General features: G+C 32.1%; 2 protein-coding genes across 2 annotated transcripts; one reads left to right on the top strand and one right to left on the bottom strand.

Moving 5' to 3' along the window:
• The first annotated feature begins 1,826 nt into the window (after window positions 1-1,826).
• Window positions 1,827-6,913, top strand: LOC143190868 (aldo-keto reductase 1B). The gene is made up of 11 exons (XM_076395439.1): window positions 1,827-1,987; window positions 2,039-2,206; window positions 2,441-2,557; window positions 3,799-3,990; window positions 4,052-4,258; window positions 4,494-4,682; window positions 5,565-5,639; window positions 5,691-5,858; window positions 6,086-6,394; window positions 6,453-6,659; window positions 6,722-6,913. Exons 1-11 carry the CDS (start codon window positions 1,919-1,921, stop codon window positions 6,911-6,913), a joined length of 1,893 nt encoding a protein of 630 aa, XP_076251554.1. The 5' UTR covers window positions 1,827-1,918.
• Window positions 6,914-7,568: 655 nt separating this feature from the next.
• LOC143191903 (venom acid phosphatase Acph-1-like) lies at window positions 7,569-15,729 on the bottom strand. Its single transcript, XM_076397340.1, has 7 exons — window positions 15,603-15,729; window positions 13,652-13,756; window positions 13,357-13,590; window positions 13,114-13,296; window positions 9,087-9,210; window positions 8,817-9,028; window positions 7,569-7,715 (listed from the first exon to the last, which is right to left on the bottom strand). Exons 1-7 carry the CDS (start codon window positions 15,708-15,710, stop codon window positions 7,587-7,589), a joined length of 1,095 nt encoding a protein of 364 aa, XP_076253455.1. The 5' UTR covers window positions 15,711-15,729; the 3' UTR covers window positions 7,569-7,586.
• Window positions 15,730-19,870: the final 4,141 nt, after the last annotated feature.

Genomic DNA, 19,870 nt, shown 5'->3' with positions numbered 1-19,870 from the left:
TAAGCATGGGACTATAGAACAAGTGCATAGACTTGTAAACCAAATAAACGCTGACCTAAATGCCAAAAGATATTGTTCGGCTGCTTTCATAGACATATCTCAGGCTTTTGACAAAGTATGGCATACGGGCTTGCAGGTTAAACTAAAGAAACTTCTCCCTCATCCGGACTATCAGCTACTAAAATCGTATCTCACTGACAGACATTTTATTTTAAATCAAGGCGATGAACATACCGAATTAAATCCCATATATTCAGGAGTTCCGCAAGGTAGTGTACTGGGTCCAGTACTATATCTTCTGTATACGGCTGATCTGCCCACCACAAAAATAACTACTGTGGCAACATATGCAGACGATACAGCAATCTTAGCATCCCATGAAGATCCAGTCACAGCATCAATAAACCTACAAACCCACCTGGAGCAAATACAATTATGGTTGAAGACATGGCGCATTAAAGCCAATGAATCAAAATCCACGCATATAACGTTTACCCTGCGTAGAAGAACATGTCCACCAGTAAATATCAATCATCGTCAACTCCCCCAAGCAGAGCATGTTAAATATCTTGGTATGCATTTAGATCGACGCCTAACCTGGAAGAAGCACATACTCTCTAAACGGAAACAACTAGGACTAAAATTATATCAAATGTATTGGCTCATCGGGCGCAAATCCAAGTTATCATTAGATAACAAGGTATTGCTGTATGAGTCTATACTCAAGCCTATTTGGTCATATGGAATTCAACTATGGGGTACCGCTAGCAAATCTAATATATCCATCATTCAACGGTTCCAAAATAAGGTGTTGCGTGCCATTGTTGATGCTCCGTACTATATTTCAAATAAAGTGATACAACGCGATATTCCTCTAGAACCTATAACGAGTGTAATCCAACGTGTTTGTGTGAAGTACTTCGAAAGAGTGTCAGTGCATCCCAATGTACTCGCTAATCAGCTAAATATGCGACGTGATAGTGAAGTGCGTAGACTAAAACGTTTAACACCACCTGATCTGATTACTGGACATATGTAGAGTTTAGAATAAGCATTAGAATAAGACTAATTAATTAAGATAATATTTTATACAGAAGATTGCTTAATGAAGTGATTTTCTACATGCCATGTATATATAATATAGACATAGAAATACTTATTGCCAATAGGGCAGATTGTGGACTCACGAAGAGTAATAAAAAAAAAAAAATTTTTGGCAAAATTTTTATTATAACTTATACATTACTTTAAAAACTTTTAGTTGGAAACGTTGCTCTGGAATGTTAACTTGTATAAATTATCTTATATTACATTGGACACACTAGAAAAAATTACAAACATTTTCTGGAAGTTTTGCTTTTATTGTTTAACTTAAAAAGTATTATCGGAAAAGATGCACAATATACCTATAAAAATATTGGTTTTAATGCTTTACAAATGGTACAACACATTTAGCAACGTTCTTGTCCAAACATAACTATACATGCTCATTAACGAAAATTTATAAATTAGGGTGTCATCGCGTCTTTTCCGACGTGTGGTTTAACGTTTGTAGAAAAATGGAAAAAGTAATAACTAGGCTAGGGTATTTTATAATAAGGCATTTAATTTAGAGATAAAGTATTATATAAATAATCCTCTTACTTCGGAGTAAATATTTAATACAAACCTTTCCTACTATTAATCTTAAAAACCTACAACTACTCCAGACATTCTATATAATATTTCACCATATTATTAGATGTAATTAAATTAAAAGTTTGCACGAAAGGTATTTATTTAATATTTAATAAAATAAAATCAAATCAGTTTAAGTGTTTAAAACATACTTATCTCTATTAATAAGTGGAAATCTATTCACTATAAATACAAAACCGTAGAAATTATTTGAACTTAGTTTATATACTTTTCTGTAAAAATGTTACCCAAGACCATCAGGTTAAATAATGGTGTTGAATTACCGACAGTTGGTTTGGGAACGTTTAAGGTACAGGTAAAAATTATTATCATCATAAATAATAAAAATACTTTTTATCAGTCTAAACCTGGTGAGGTGGAAAATGCAGTAAATGCTGCGATAGATGCTGGATACCGGCACTTCGATTGTGCTTGGATTTATGGAAACGAGGCTGAGGTTGGAACAGCAATTCGGGAGAAAATAGCCAGTGGTAGCGTCAAAAGGGAAGAACTCTTTATTACTAGCAAGGTATATTATATATTTTATTATATTTACAGAAATGGTATTTATTTTGTACATTTTTTCGTTTTTCTAAATGTTCTCTTATAACTTGAACATATAAAAAAGGTAAAGAGGGTATGAAGGTGGGTTGAAGTAATACAAAAATTATCAATACAATAATTTTGTGAATAATTATTTCATTTTCTTAATTAATTAGTTTCATAATTTTGTGCAAATTAGAAACTTGTTATTTAATTTTAGTTATGGAACAATTTTCACGACTATGAAGAAGTGGTACCAGCGCTAAAAAGAAGTTTGGAAGCTTTCGGCCTTGATTATCTAGATTTATATTTGATTCACTGGCCTTTCGGATTAAAGGTAAGTTAAATCATGACTAGTCGTAAATTTGTTAAATTTTGATATTAACTAGTACTCGTAAGATACTAGTCTAAATAAACAGATTCTTATCTTTGATTCATTCAATTTAAATTTAAAATATTTCAATACCGTTGAGATATTAAATTCCTTGAGAAAAAGTATATTAGGTGCTTGCCTGTCCTTATTTGAGAGTTTATTCATTGCTATATTGAAACGATTCTAAATAACATTTTCAGTCAGTTCGTGTGGTACCATTTTCCCTCATTTTGACGGTTAATTCATCAAGTGCTAAGTTTGAACTTTCGTCCAATAAGTCTTGCCATTCATTATCCTAGAAATTTTTGGTTTTCTAGCTTTCGCTTTTAAATCGTTGAAATCAAAACTGACGTCTGGAATTTGATGCAGCAGCATAATCATAAGTTCAATGATAATAAATCATAAAAATTCTTCAAACAACACCATAAAAGTATTATAAATTCAAAGAACTTAAACAAATCAGATAGATTGGAGATAGAACTATAGAACTATGTCAGAACTATCAAATTTAACAGTTAGGTTATGTTATATAACAGTCGCTTTTTTTCTATGTCGCTTTTTTTCTATGTTGCTTTTTTTTCTATGATTCTTGACATTTTCACCGATTGGTTTAGCTGCTTAAAGTAGATGCAAGCACCTTATACATTATTTGGGGTTGCTGACAATTGAAAATCTAAAAAATTACTATATATATTTTTTATTTGTCTGTCTTTTGCATAAATATTGAGATCAGGTAGTTTATTACCAGAGTTTTTTTTTTATCCAAGTCGAATAATTTTTTTGAATTTATGATGAAAAATGAAATTAGATATCAAGCTGTTTTTTAACGTTGAGACTTCGGAATAAAAAATATATAAAGGGACTCTTCTCTTGCATTAGACAACATTCTGCAAAATTGTAAGTCAATGACTGCTCTTTCCTATTCAAAAATATATTTTTTTCAAGTCAATTTTAAACATTTAAAATGTTCCTTTTCATTGTGGCCTTGGAATAATAAGCAAAAATACAAAAACACATTTAAGTTATATCACATAAAAAGCATGTAGCATAACCTAAATGTAACTTAACATAAACGTCAACGTAACATTAAATGTCAAAGAAGTAAAATTACACTGATATCAATTTTAATTACACACAGTATCGTAAATTTTACTTTTGAGCAACACAATAATTACCATATAGATTCACATAATCTTAAATTATAGAAAGATAGTCCAATACCAGCTAGTGGAGACATCCAACAATATTTTAGCGATGTGGATTACCTGGAAACCTGGCGAGGCATGGAAGATGCTTACGATCTAGGATTAACGAAGTCGATAGGTATTTCGAATTTCAATACAAGTCAGGTGCAAAGAGTCCTGGATCACTGCAGGATCAAACCCGTTGTGAATCAGGTATTCCTTTTGTTTTCACATGGACCATCGTCATCTATGAGTTTTGACATCGATATTCCAGGTTGAATGCAATCCGAACATAAACCAGAAGAAATTGAACGCCTTTTGTAAGGAACGCGGTATTGTGTTGGTAGGATATTGTCCTTTGGGTAGAAGTGAATTCGCAGGGAAGCCTGGTTTTCCGGCACCCACGATATTCGACCCTCGCGTAGCTGAAATAGGCAAAAAATACAATAAATCCCCGGCCCAAGTCGTACTTAATTATTTGGTAAGTTAAAAATAATTATAAATGTATTTTATCGTCCGTATTTAGATAACCAAATATACATCTGTTTCTTCTTTTCTCGATAATATTAACGCCACTTCTGTAAATATTTTAAAATAAATGTAGTTAAATGTTAAATTTCAATTAAATAGCCCACGTTATATATGGAAGATTATTTTTAAAACATTTAAAGCACTGATATCTGATATTAAATTTAATGTTTTTTCTTTGTTTTTAGGCCTCCCTAGGCGTATCAGTGATTCCTAAATCGGCTACGCCATCTAGAATAATAGAAAATCTTAACATATTCGATTTTACGTTAAACGCGGAAGAAACGGCCTATTTGGACTCGTTTAATACCAACCAAAGGGTTACATCTTTACCTGATTTTAAGGATCATAAGTATTATAGTTTTTCTGCTGAATTTTAAAAATGTTATGGATATTCGATATATTATTTAATATAATTTTTTACACAGTAACAATATTTCATTCCGTCGAAAAAATAGGCTTTTTAGGATTGAAAACTTTAAAATTCTGGATTAAGCCAGCCGCGACAGTCTTTTTATTCGAATTTTGTTTTCATAATCAACAGGAAATTATAATATACTGTTGTTCATTCAGTAACAAGACTGACATATTTTTGTGTTAGTATAATATAAATGAAATATATTTTACATCAATTAGATTGTTTTTGATCATTCAAGGTTTAGAGACTTTAAAAGCATAAAATCAACTAACAATCATATAAGTTCAGTCATAATAACTTCTCTAATCCCTATAGTGAATTTTTCAAATCTTCGATCTTTTATTATACGTAAAGCAGTTCTGATTTTCTTCTATATATTTGTAAACAAAGCATAGAAAAAACAAAGTTAAATAAAATGTGTGGTTATAAATATTATCATCGTCTTATAGAAACAATTATCCCAGGTTTAATATTTTTCTAATCTGTAGTTAAGTTATAGCGGGTAAAAATTTGAATTTGAATATTTAAGAAAAAATGATTATTAAGTAAATAATTTTTTTATTAAATGCAATCAATTCATATGTAAATGTATCTTATACAGACAAAGACCAAAGTTCAACTTAACAGTATGCGATGAAGTGTCCCTGTAAGTCATTTTGGAGAATTATAAAAATAAATGAAATACTAAACAAGCGAGATTTGCTGTCAGACTGTGTTGCCGTAATAGTGCGTATATTGAAAGCAGGCGTTGCAACTGTTTCCAAAGTGTGTTTTAAAACTTGCTTAGTTATTTCCAAATTAATACTTTGGTGTTGTTTTTACTACTTTTTGACTTATAACTTTTAAAATGCTACCAAAAACGATCAAACTGAATAATGGTGTCCTTTTACCAACTGTCGGTTTAGGAACTTACAAGGTAAATGGTTTATTAAATTTGAAATTTACAAGTAAAGAGGTATTTTTATAGTCTCAACCTGGCCAAGTGGAGGAAGCTGTAAAAACAGCTATAGATGTTGGTTATCGTCATATAGATTGCGCCTGGTTCTATGGTAATGAAGCTGAAGTTGGAAAGGCCATTCGAGAAAAAATAGCCAGTGGAGTTGTGAAACGAGAAGACTTATTTATTACTAGCAAGGTCAAGCTAATATTTAATAACCTCTTAAAATATATTTCTATAAGTATGATTTAAACATTCATATGGTGACATATTGCATTTCTATTATATCATATATAAACAATTCTTTAGTAATCTTTAATTTTTCTTATCAAGTTAAGATTTGATAAACTTTTGCAATATTACATCATTGATATTGAACTAATTTTACTGACGATATTTTAACTTGGTAAACATATTTTTTGTAGTTGTGGAATAATTTCCATGCTGAGAAAGAAGTTATCCCAAAGTTGAAGGAATCATTGTCTGCTTTTGGTCTGGATTACTTGGACTTGTATTTGATTCATTGGCCTTTTGGTACGAAGGTGGATGCCCCTTTATTACCAACTGAAAATCATGAGAAATACTTCAGTGATGTTGACTATGTGGAAACGTGGAAAGGACTAGAGCAAGGTGTTAAACTTGGTCTGACTAAGTCCATTGGAGTCTCAAATTTTAATGCTGAACAGGTGGAAAGGGTGTTGAAGAACTGCACTATCAAACCAGTTGTTAATCAAGTAGAAAAAATCTTAAACTACCTGATTAGAGTAATGTTTAACAGCCATAATGTTTTAGGTTGAATGCAACCCAAATTTAAATCAGAAAAAGCTGAATGCTTTTTGCAAAGAAAGAGGGATAGTGCTTGTTGGTTACTGCCCATTGGGAAGAAGTGAATATGTTGGCAAGCCTGGTTTCCCAGAACCAACCATATTTGATCCTAAAGTTGCCGATATTGGCAAGAAATATAACAAGACACCTGCCCAAGTTGTCTTGAACTATTTGGTATAGCCTTATTTTTATTGTAAACGTGATTTTTATTTTCTGTTTTTCTGTTTAATTTCCAGGTTGGACAAGGCATTTCAGTTATACCAAAATCAGTTACCCAATCCAGAATAATTGAAAACATTGATATTTTTGACTTTACTCTTAGTGAGGAAGACAAAGCTTACTTGGATTCCTGCAATAAGAATCAACGTATCTGTCCTCTGGATGGTTTTAAGAATCATAAATATTATAGCTTTTCGTCGGAGTTTTAAATGTTATATATAACCCTTTCCTGTTACGAAGCTAGTTGAGCCTAACCTTGTTTTTGTTAATGAAAGTCTATACTTGTCGATTGTTAATTAAAAAAAATAAATGCTTAAAACATAGCATTGTAAATGTCTTTATTTTAGTTCGTAAGCCTTTGGTTTCTAAGCTGGTTTGTTGGGCATTGGAAGAAAAATAAAAATATTAAATAGGTACTTTCCAAGTGCTGTTAAAAAGTTCGGATTGAAAAAAATACAGATAGGGATATGTTATTTTTATCAACGCGCACTAGGTATCTATTTAATAGGTGAGTGAAAATTTCGAATTTATTTTTAAAAATGTTGCGGCTTTTTTTACATCGCGTAATTGGTCGCGCATCCACCATTTTCTTAAAATAATATTGTCTAACATTGGGTGTTATGTTGTTTCGCCAGTACGTTATCAATATTCACTTGTGATAGTTGCAGTAGTTATATTGATAGTTCGAAATATAACCGTAGAACCATACATATTGATATGTTTAAAATGTATTAACCATATCCTACAAAATATTGTTTTAAAAACCTTGAAAATATAGTTTCCAGTACTACAAAGTTGGCCAATCTCTAGAAATTAGCTGTATATAGCTATAAAATAATTGTAGGAAGCTATGAAAACACAGGATTTCATTTCTAAGTTTATTTAACAACCAGCCGTGTCCGGTATAACATCTTTAAGCAATTCCGTGAAACTATCAAAAGGACAAAACTCCTGACAACCTGGAATTATCATTAACTTTGGGTCTGTTGTCGTCCAGTCATGGTAAAATATCTATAACATGATAAAAATGTGTTATAAGTAATTTCCATTTTCACTAAAAATATTGATTCAATAGAAACAGTGTTTTTACATTGCTATCAAATCACAATATATAGATACCTCCTTCGCCAATTTATGGAGAAACATATTAGATTTGGAAACATGCTATTGTCGTTTGTATTGAGTTTCACTTACTCTCACTTTGGGCAGCTTTGGGAGCCGAACATGTTTACCTACCAGTTATGAAACTTCTTCAATTATGATGGTTTCATTAGCTGCGTGCGAGTGTAAAATGTTTGATGGATATTTGAGATTCGATTTATTGCTTGTCAAGAAGATATCGTCTCTGCATTGATTTTGTACACATTTCTGTATTAATATAGTGTTGAATACAATTATGCGAATATTTAAAAAAACAATGTGATGCCACAAACTTTTTGGTATCATCTGTTGTTATCTGATGATACTAGTATATTCGTTGAGGCTTCTAACATTCTTAGAACGATTCTTAAAGGCATATGGCTTAAGAACTAATGAAGAAAAGGCTAAAGTATTGACAAGTGATGGATTGCCTGCTATTGTAAATTTCAACTGCAGGATTTCCAGTACCAAGTGGAAGTAGGAAGTAGAATTTTTTGCTGAAGTAAAAAGCCGATTGTGCTAAACTGCAGGAGAGATGGTGCGTTACAAGTAACATTGTTCTAGTTTGACATCGGTAAGTTTGAGGTCCTTCAAATGCGATCTTTAAGACAAATTCTATCTGATTTTCTCCCAGATCGTATTACGAATGAAGGCATTCGTTTATAGTGCGATTCGATGAGTGCACACTGGAGGATATACATAGAGACGCAGATTGGAATAGTTTGGACATGTCTGTCAAATGACTGTTGAATTTGTAGTGGAGATTTGGTGAAGATTGGTTCTAAAGTAGACAAGTAGCCTCTCCCCAATCAACTAGGGATTGAGGATGAACTAGAGATGATGATCTACAGAAATATGATAGCATATAAAGCATTGATTATTCTACATGTTTTACTTCAAAAGCCAGAAACCACTAGTATTTTTAAACCCACTCGTGTTTTTGGAGAAAATGAAATGTTTTACTTTTCTTACCTTGAATCCGTACACGCCATCGATCAAGTGTACTTCAAATAAGATGAAACAGCCGTAGGGCGGTACTCGGTCATTAAAAACGCCAAGACTGATGAGAGTGAAGGCCAAGTTTCTCTCGTGAGCGGCATAAATGAACAACTTTCTCTCCGCGGGGCTGATGGTTCCGTTGATCTTACTCTGTGTGTCTTCGATGATTTTCTTCAACAGAAACCCTGAGAATAATAAATGGTAGCATAAAAATGGCGCGGATACCAGGAAATAGTTTGGTACCTGCACCATATTGTCTTAACAGCGTGGTATTGGCATCTAGGTAGTATTGATCCACTGCTATCCTCTCCATTATCTCTGGATATATCGGTTTCAGCCAGTCTTCAATAGGATATCCGTAAGCTATCTGCAACACAATATAAGGATGAGTGAATGTTTTTTGTAAATTAAAGGTTTCGCTGTAAAAAAAATGTGAATTATTAGATGCTTGCATGTACTCTGATCATTTTTTACTTTAAAAATATATTTAATTGTATTTATATCATGTCATGTCATATCAGAGAATTATTTTGCGCCTGTTTGCTCCTATCTCCACAGCTCATTACCTTTTTGCCTTTCGTATTGCCATAACAGAGTCGTATTTTTTGAAACGGTTCGAAATGGTATTTTTGATTTTTTATCCCATGTAAATATTGGTAAGGAAAAAGTTGGTTCAATTGCTAAGCTATCTGAAAGTTTTTTGATAGTTTGAGTTGGGTTTTCACCCAATAAGTCTGTCAATTCATTGTCTTCGAACTTTTAGATCCTCTTAGGTTATCTAACAGTTGCTAACATTGTAACTTTGCATTTTGGCCAACAGATGTCGCCGATTGAAATACATATACTAATATTGTTTGTCAAAATGTCGCAAATTGTCAACCATTTCTTTGTATCGTCTATTCGCAGTATTTTAATTAGAAACCTTCATTTGAAATAGAGTAATACTGGAGAGTGGGGTTAGACGATATAATAACTTTAACAAATAACCAGGCATTTTTAAAAATATTGGAACAAGTTAGTTTATATTATACTTTTTCAATACAAACTCGTCATTAACATCTAAGGAAGAGTGGGCATCAATGAATTAGCAAAACAAAAGATAAATTACATATATAAACTGTATATATTTATAAAAACAAATTTTAACAAACAAATTGTTAAATATTCATCCTTTTAAGTCAGACTAATCTCTTAATCGATTTTAAGATCACTCTGGAGTCACAGTAATGCTTGATCTAGTACTGGTTTCAGCCAAATGTATATTGTATTCAAAACGGCAGTGAACCTACGCCATTAAGATGTATAACGTATAACCTATTGCAGTTTGTCAAATAATATTTTTAACAATAATTTTTTTCTCATTTTATTTTAGTTAAAAATAGACACAATGCTGTTTGATAAGTTCGAACGTGTAATCGAACTAACCTGTCAAAGTTGTCCGGTTGTCAAACGCATGCAAATTCTTCAAAACAATAGTTATAACAGGTTATAAATCAGCAAACCTTATTTTAATGCTTTGCTTGTTTGCTTTTCCTTGCTTTTTGATAAATTCAATCAAATCGCTGCTTGAAAATTCCGAAGCCAGACGTCGATTGCGTCTTTAATCAGTTACTTTGAAAAGGAACGAGATAATGGAGATCCTCTCTTTTATGGCAAATGCATTAAGCAAAACGCAGTGATTAAATTTAGTTTTAACAAGAGAGATGTATAAAGGTATTAACAGAACAAACGAAGGAGAAATACAGTGATATGAAAATGTCTTTACAAAGAAACACTGTACCAAAGGATACAAGAACTAAGCGTAAAAGGAAAATATGCTCTCTAATGAAAGTAAAATATATTACTTGGATATATAATTGTTAATTAGGTGGATTAGGCCTCCAAGGGATACAACTACAAACGCGCCTAGAACTTTATCTCATAGGTGGCATAGAAAAGAGCTCAATTTAATTATAATCAAGCACAACCCTAACCTACAAACTATTATAGCTGTGTACTTAATTGTAGTTTTAAGTCCTTTGATCATGTATCCATTAGATTTACTATAATGTTAAAATAAATTATATCTGATAACAGTATTTTTGTTTAATTATTTTATTTAGGTTATAATTTTGTTGTATGTTAAAGCCAAACTGAACTAAAACGCGACATTGCGACGTTTTTACGTCACAAATTTAGATCACGTGTGTACAAAATAACTTTGGATAGGCTAAAAATTCCTTATGTACTTTACACATGTGATATGTGTAATATGAAAATATCTTCATGACTACATTTTACTGATGGTTTTGCGATACTTGTTGTTAGTAACAACAGCGAAGAAACAATCAAAATATCAACCAAAGCAAACAGGTGCATAATTAATTTACTTATAATCAAACTGCACATACAACAGTAACAATGAATCATACTGCCACCCCATGTAGCAACAACACTAAGTATCTTGAGATGAACCTCGATGCATTTTGTTACAAGAAGCACATTAAAACGAAAAGAAGAGAACTGGAATTGAAAATATCTTGGTTAATTGGAATTATCCGTATACAATAGGTTTGTGTTGTATAAGCAGATCCAAAAGCCGATATGGACCTGTGGACTCTAGTTGTGTGGATGTGAAAATCAACATAAATAAAATACCAATTTTTCAAAACAAAGTCCTAAAATGTGTAGTAGATCCACCTAGATACCACAGAAATGGTTACCTAAGCCGATACCTTCAGATACCTACTGTTACGCAGGAAATCAATAGAAAGAAACATCAAGCTAACCTCAAAAGGATCGATTTATCGATTCATTCGGTTTAGTAGTGCAGTGAAGTGTATTTAACAGAAAAAGCAGCACTCTTAACACGGGAACATTAACAGGTCAGTTGAGACAGTGATTTTGCCCCGTGCTGACACATAGATGGCGCTAATAGAAATTAATCCATATGTTATTTAGTTAGCCCTAATCCTCAGAAGATGCGTGTATAAATTTGACAGCTGTCAGATCATTAGTTTGTGAATTATAGCATTTTGAGTGAAGCAACTTTGGTTTTTGTGAAAAAATGGATAAAAAAGATTTTTGCGTGTTGATAAAATATTGCTTTCTGAAGGTAAAAAATGTTGAAGCAAAAACTGGGTTGATGCCGAGTTTCCGGGCCCTGCCTCAGGAAAATCAACCATTAAGGATTGGTATGCTAAGTTTAGACATGGTAAAATGAGCACCGAAGACGGTGAACGCAATGGATGCCCCAAAGAGTTTGTTACCGACGAAAAGATTTTAAAAAATCACAAAATGATTTTGAATAACTGTAAATTGAAATTGAATGAAATAGCAGACACTCTAAAGATATCAACTGAACGTGTACATCATATCATACACGAATATTTGGGTATGAGAAAGATCTGTGCAAAGTGGTTGCCGCGCGAGCTCGCTTTTGACCAAAAACAACGACGAGTTGATGATTCGGAGCAGTGTTTAAAGATGATCAAGCGTAATAAACCCGAGTTTTTGCATCAATGTGTGACAATGGATGAAACATGGCTCCATAATTTCACTCCGAAGTCCAATCGACAGTCATCCGAGTGGACTACACACGATGAACCCGCTCCGAAGCGTGGGATAACGCGTCTGTATCTTGGGATGCGCATGGAATAATTTTCATTGACTACCTTGGAAAAGGAAGCATCATCAACAGTGACTATTACATAGCGTTATTGGACCGTTTGAATAGAATCGCTGATAAACGGCCGCATTTGAAGAAAAAGAAAGTGCTGCTTCACCAAGACAATGCACCGTGTCAAAAATCCATGAATTGGGCTTCGAATTGCTTCCTCATCCACCGTATTCTCCAGATCTAGCCCCCAGCGAATATTTCCTGTTCTCAGATTTCAAGAGAATGCTTGCTGGGAAGAAATTTTCGTCGAATGAGGAGGTGATCGCCGAAACTGGCATATTTTGAAGCAAAGGACAAATCGTACTACAAAAATGGTATCGGAAAGTTGGAGGGTCTCTATAATCTGTGTATCACCCTTGAAGCAAATTATGTTGAATAAAATAAACTAATTTTGCCAAAGAAATATGTTTTACTATGGTAAGCCGGGGAATTTTCAATTGACCTGTTATTACCAATGATACTAAGTAAGGATCGATATGTTCTTTCATATATATATCTAGTTTTTAAGTTACTGTAAAAACAAATTGTAGGTTAGTGGGCTAGTAGACGGGTAACAATGTATTAACTAAAAAACCCTAATAGAGAAAAATATAAAAATTAGTGACATTGTACCTGAGCAGTTATATCCATATACAAATTGAAAACATCAGATGGTGTTGAAAAATCCTCTCCAGTGGCGTTGGAGATGTAATCATACCATTCCTGATACACCGATATTGCCGATTGTGTTGCGGTGGAATTAAAAACAGCATTATACTCATCTCTATAAACTTGGCAACGATGACCGTTGAGTTGCTGTAAATAATCAAATATTAGCACGTTAGAATTGTTATCTGACAAAATTCGATTCTGTACCATATCTCTCCCATCGTAGTAAAAGGGAACAGGTTGCCAGTTGAGACATGGCCAGAACTTTTCTTGTCGCCTAGGCGGCCACAGGGCAGCTAAAACTAGCTCCAAGGAGGCTTTGGTCCTGCTGGCGTCAGTGGATCGGGCATAATTATATTTCAGGTTAAGCACGTCTCCTAAATAACTGCTGTATCTCTGACGCAACAAAATACCGATTTTGTATGCTGTCCTCATGCCATTCTGGAATAATATAGTGGTTATTAACAATGCTATATGCTTTAGGGTAGTGGCGGTATGGTACCTTACTGACTTCACCAAAACCGTAAGGGTAGTAGAAGCTCTCGTTTGAAATAGGATTGTTGGCGTAGCCTATGTTATTAGGTGTACGATCACCATGTCTGTGGAGCTGAAGCAACGAGTTTGAAATTAAATAATTGATACTTATTGATTACAACTTATTGACTATATATATATATATACTAGCGACCCGCCCCGGCTTCGCACGGGTGCAATGCTGATACTAAATTAAATACACTACAGAAAAAATATGAACGTTGTATATAAAAACATAGCGGCCCGCTCCGACTTTGCACGGGCATAAAATATATATGCCTATGTCACTCAATGAAAACATGATTAAAATCGATCCAGTATTTTTGGTTCATTCATTACTGCCCTTGGCCTGCACGCATTAAATTTGGAGTAAAACAATTCCTCTTCCCCTATACTTACTATGAAGATTTCCTGCTATCTTTGGAATATCTAAATTCATACAATTTTTATTACATTACACATTTTTAAACGCAAATTTTAAATTTGTAATATCTCCGAAAATATTTGTTTAATTTACATGCTGTAAGGAACCATATTGATCTATATTAATTGCACACTGTATTTAAGGTACTTAATTCGATAAGGATTAATGCCGTATTGCTTAAAATAGCTTCGTAAATAAGCCATTTTCTCACGTAAAAAGTAAACAATAAAAATGGTTAATGTGGGTTATCCCTAAAAGATAAACATATACCATCGCGGACTTTTTTGTAGACCTTTTTATGGTGTACAATACTGTAGTACATTAATTGGATCTAACTCGTAGGGTTAGGCACCGTTTTTGCTAATTGCTAAATAAGCCTAACAAATAGGTTAATTTACGATATCACGTTAGAAACCTCTAAAATTAGCAATGTTGCCTTAGTATATTATGCATGTATTATACATATAAACCTTCCTCTTGAATCACTCTATCTATTGAAAAAAACCGCATCAAAATCCGTTGCGTAGTTTTAAAGATTTAAGCGCACATAGGGATATAGGGACAGAAAAGGCGACTTTGTTTTATACTATGTAGTGATATATATATATATATATATATATATATATATATATATATATATATATATATATATATATATATATATATTACTTATATAATTTCTATATTGATAAAAATACCGTAATTAACTACGTTTGTTATTGTTTTGTTTTCAAAAAATCATATTATAAATATATTTGTAGTACTTTCTTTATAATGTACTTATTTTAATGCTTTGCTTATTTACTTTTCTTTGCTTTTTGATAAATTCAATCAAATAGCTGCTTGAAAATTCCTGCCAGACAGAACAGATTGTATCTTTAAGCAGTTACTTTGAACAGGAACCAACACCAAAACCGTAAGGATAGTAGAAACTTTCGTTTGAAATAGGATTGTTGGCGTATATATATATATATATATATATATATATATATATACTACTTATATATATATATATATATATATATATATATATATATATATATATACTACTTATATAATTTCTATATTGAAAAAAATACAGTACTTAACTACGTTTGTTATTGTTTTGTTTTTGAAAAACTCATATTATAAGTATATTTGATGCTCTGAAGTTGTTGCAATTCTGAAAATAATATTACTCATGATACTTTCTTTATAATATACAGTGATGTGATAATTTAAACTTATTAATACTTTGCTTCTATTAAAATGTCAAATTTTAGAATACACGTATCGTTCAAGTTATTCTCTTTAGTCTATTAAGAGAGAAACATTGGACATTGGACGTTCATTATTTGAGATTTCACATAAGAACAAATATAATCAGTGAAGATCCAGACAAAAAGAAAGGAATAGTATCCAGGAATGGCATTAAATAATTATCCTATCGCCTCACAATTCATTAATCAACAAATTATATCAATATTTTTTAAATTATTAACAAAGGACTACTTACGACATGCAACAGAACCAAAGTGTTGTTGGAGGTTTCGGTTTGATTGGCTGCCAAGACGACAGACGCCAAAAACAGAAGAGCAGCACATAGCCCAGTAGAAGAGAACATTGTTGTAGAGTTTTTCGTCTTTGACCGTAACACATGGGGACCGTTTATATAAAACCGAATTTATACAATCTGATAACATTTATTACTAAACACATGGATAGAATAGATTCATTTTATGAATTAACATAGGTGTAATTTCATTAAACATTTTAATGAGATTATATTACGGCAGTAATACGTAATAAATATTTGGAAAACATGTGACAGTTCACGTTTATCTGAGATTCGTTGATTTTAAGAAAAGCAAATCGAAGAGAATCGAAGGAATAGTTAGTAAAACTGCATTTTAAAGAATATATTAGATATGTATTTAATATTAAATAATCTGTAATTGGATGGTTATAATCAAAGAATGGGATACACGGAGTGGACAAAATAATTTGAACAATTGACATATACACAATAAAAATTTATTTATTAATATGGGGGATAGCTTCATAGAGTGTCTGAATAGTTTCCAAAGTAATGATGTCCAATTTTTGTACTAAAACATTCGACAATTGCTTCGGTATTGATAAAAGAAAGACGAAAATCTAGAAGAGTATGGCACAGAACCAGAAATGCTGTAGAGAAGAAACAATATTTAATAGAATAAGTAACTAGACATATCAAAAGATTAAAGAATATAAAAACAGTTGCTTCTAGAAATATGTAGGTGAATTAAGCGCGGAAGCAGACAAAGATTATTAGCTATGGAAAGCATCTCGGAGATTTAAAAGACCAATTATTAATGGGTTCGACGCAACGATGAAAAATCTCAATTATTCACAGAACATTTAGCTAACATATTCCAACCCATTGATATAAAATCTACAATAGATATAATTCCTGTTTATCAGCCTGATGTAGTTATAAAACTGATTTCTCCAATGAAAGTTGCAACAGAAATTGACAACATTAATCTTAAAAAGGCCTCTGGAATTGATGATATTTCACCTGGGTTACTGAAAGAGCTGCCACGAAAAGCAATAATAACGTTGACATTTATATTCAATGTCTGTTTGAGACTGAACCATGTTCCAGAATGTCTTAAAGTTGCTCGAATAATTATGGTTAAAAAAACTGACAAACGGACTGAACAAATTAGATTCTACAGGCCTATTTTGCCGCTACCTCCGATATTAAAATTATTTGAGAAACTTCTGTTAAAATGTATTAAACCATTTATAGAAATACCAGATTTCCAGTTTGGATTTTGAAATCACCTCTCGACAATCGATCAAGTCACAGAGTAATAGCGGTTGTTGAAAAGACATTCGAAGAAGAAATGAAAGAAATACTGCCCTGTAATATTCCTGGACGCCTCACAAGTTTTTGACCGGGTATGGCCTTTGGGATTAATGTACAAAATGAGCAAATTTCTACCGCGGAATTATTGTCTACTGCTGGAATCTTACCTTTTCGAAAACATATTTAGTCTTGCATGAAAGAGCATACTGCTGATATCCCAACAACAAAAGAAGCATTACTTGGAGTACTTTCGGACGACACAGTTATCATGACAAAAGATATATCTCTGTTTAAGGCTGTAGAAAAAGAACAAGTAGCCATCAAGAAAATCTACTAATGGACTAGAGATTATGAATATATCTCGATGGTAGGGTAAACATCATGTTAGACAAAATGCAAAGCAGATTAGACCCAGGTCTTCTTTTGTTAGCAAATTTAATTATTTCAGAGTGTCACTGTACACTATTCAAACATTTTAGCAAAATGCTGTCTAATTTCTTCTTTTCTGATTCCCTGAATTTCACATTCTTCGACTTTTACTCTCAACAAATTCTAGCTACATCTTAGCTATAAAATAAAATTGAAATCATTACTAATATTTTTTTTATGTTTAAAATAAATGTCTAACTATTATCAGTTACTACAGTTTTTGCTACTATTCTTGATGGACAAACATCATTAATGACTTGACTACTTCCAACACAACAAGAATCATTTTCTTCTGTTATCTGTTATCATTAAATCTATTCCAAGTCGTTAAAAATGATATATGATATAAATTTGGCTGCTAAAATTCCCACTATAAATAAAATTAGAGCTGTTGAATTTTCTAGAGTTTTTTGTTGTATTGACCGTACCGATCGAAAATAATGGACCGTCACTAGAAAAGGAAGACAATATAGTTTATTCTTTTCTATGGTTTATTCCCTGCAGGAGAGTGCGCATGCGCCAAATCCGGAGATGTTGTAAAGTATATAATTATATCTTGTATTCTAGTATACTTTGTGAAACGGAATTAAACAAAAAACCATTATTTTACGTAAACAATCTGTCTTATTTTACGGGAAGAAGAGGCGACTAGTTGGTATAAAGCGACACTGAGGATTCTTATCTATTCGAAACATATATATAGTCTATTCAAAGTTTTTTTAGTAATGTTGTTTTAGTAAACTATTATACCTGTGCTCTTAATTGTAGTTTTAAGTCCTTCGACAATATATGTATTAGATGTACTATAATGTTAAAATAAATTAAATTTGATAACATTTTTGTTCAATTATTTTATTCAGATTAGAATTTTCTTGTATGTCAAAGCCAAACTGAAGTAAAACTCAGAGTTGATGCGGCAACATTACAATGTTTCGACGTCAGAAATATCCATGACGCATTACTAAAAAAACTTGAATTAAATAGACTGTAGATAATGATATTGGTGTTATTTTACTTCAGCTGTTATAATAGTTATCCGATTGAATACTCAGTACATGGGCACTTTTTTACATTAGCGATTGTCTCTATAGGCAAGAACGTATAACCAACAGGAAACAACCTACCTTAAATAACCCCAAGTAAAGAAAATAGTCTAATATTAACTTAAGGATTGTTTTTATTATTAGTGAAATTTGTAGATGTTGTATATAAGAAAGTAATAGATCTTTTCTTAACTAACCTTTCGTAATGGATTGTTAAATAATATTTACGACCAAGCTAATCTACATAAATTTTATGATATTATTAAAGTATTACGGTTGAGCTCGTTTGAGAAACGTGCCACTCTCGTGTCTATAACTCATAAAAACTTATTAACATCGTAAATAACTTGATATGCAGTCTAATATTTGCTGTTAATCTAAATCTAAGCCTTTATTGTTGACTGAAATAATACATGAACTTTGTTAGTGCAACTCTAATAAATCAAATATACGTATATGCTTTAAAAACATATTGTAGATGAAAGAAAGTACCATGAAATTTGTGTACAAAATAGTATCTCTCATGTATATAAAATACGAAATACAATATATTTTTAAGTCGTGTATTTGGAATATAAAATACAAGATATAGTATTTTAACTATTTTTATTTAATATACTATAAGAGACCTATGTGGGAATTGGGCACGTGACAATCACTAAAAAGCAGAAGCATTGCTGAATATCTAGAAAAATTTTCAAACGAAACGAACCTAATATTGAATATAATTTGCCGGATATAGAAGCTGAAAATTCGATGATTGAATTAGTCACGCCGAAAGAGCTAACTAAAGTTATTAAAACTGACATTAAACCCAGGAAATCACCAGGCTACGATTTAATAACAGCAGAATTACTGCAAAAATTACCAAGAAAGGGAACTATAAAACTCACCAACTTAACCAATACATCATTTAGATTAAAACATGTACCAGGTATTTGGAAGATGGTGGAAATTATAATGATCCCAAAACCTGGGAAGTCACCAAACGAAATAAAAGCCTATAGACCTATATCACTGCTGCCAATAATATCTAAAGTTTTTGAAAAACTCCTGTTGAAAAGAATAAAATCATATAGAGAAAAAACCTAATAGCAGCACACCAGTTTGGGTTTATTAACAAACATTCAATAATTGATCAGGTCAAAGCCTACGAAAGTAAAAAAGTGTGTTCAGCTATATTCTTAGTACATATTATGTAGCACAAGCCTTCGATAAGGTTTGGCATCAAGGCCTTGTTCATAAACTACAGAAATTCAAACAACACCGAACTATTAAAATCGTACATTACAACCAGAATGTTTAGAGTCAAACACGAAGAAGCTTACTCTAAAACAAAAGAAGCTAAAGCAGGTGTACCACAAGGAAATATACTGGGGCCAATGCTTTATCTACTCTACACTTGTGATATACCACAAATGGAAAATATTACGATGGCTACATTTGCTGATGATACTG

Source organism: Rhynchophorus ferrugineus, unplaced genomic scaffold, assembly GCF_030347505.1.
Source record: "Rhynchophorus ferrugineus isolate W39M unplaced genomic scaffold, kcgeb_rfMv2 rfM2, whole genome shotgun sequence".
NCBI lineage: Eukaryota > Metazoa > Arthropoda > Insecta > Coleoptera > Curculionidae > Rhynchophorus > Rhynchophorus ferrugineus.
Note: the sequence above shows the minus strand (reverse complement) of the source record. Positions and strands in the feature narration are given on the sequence as shown.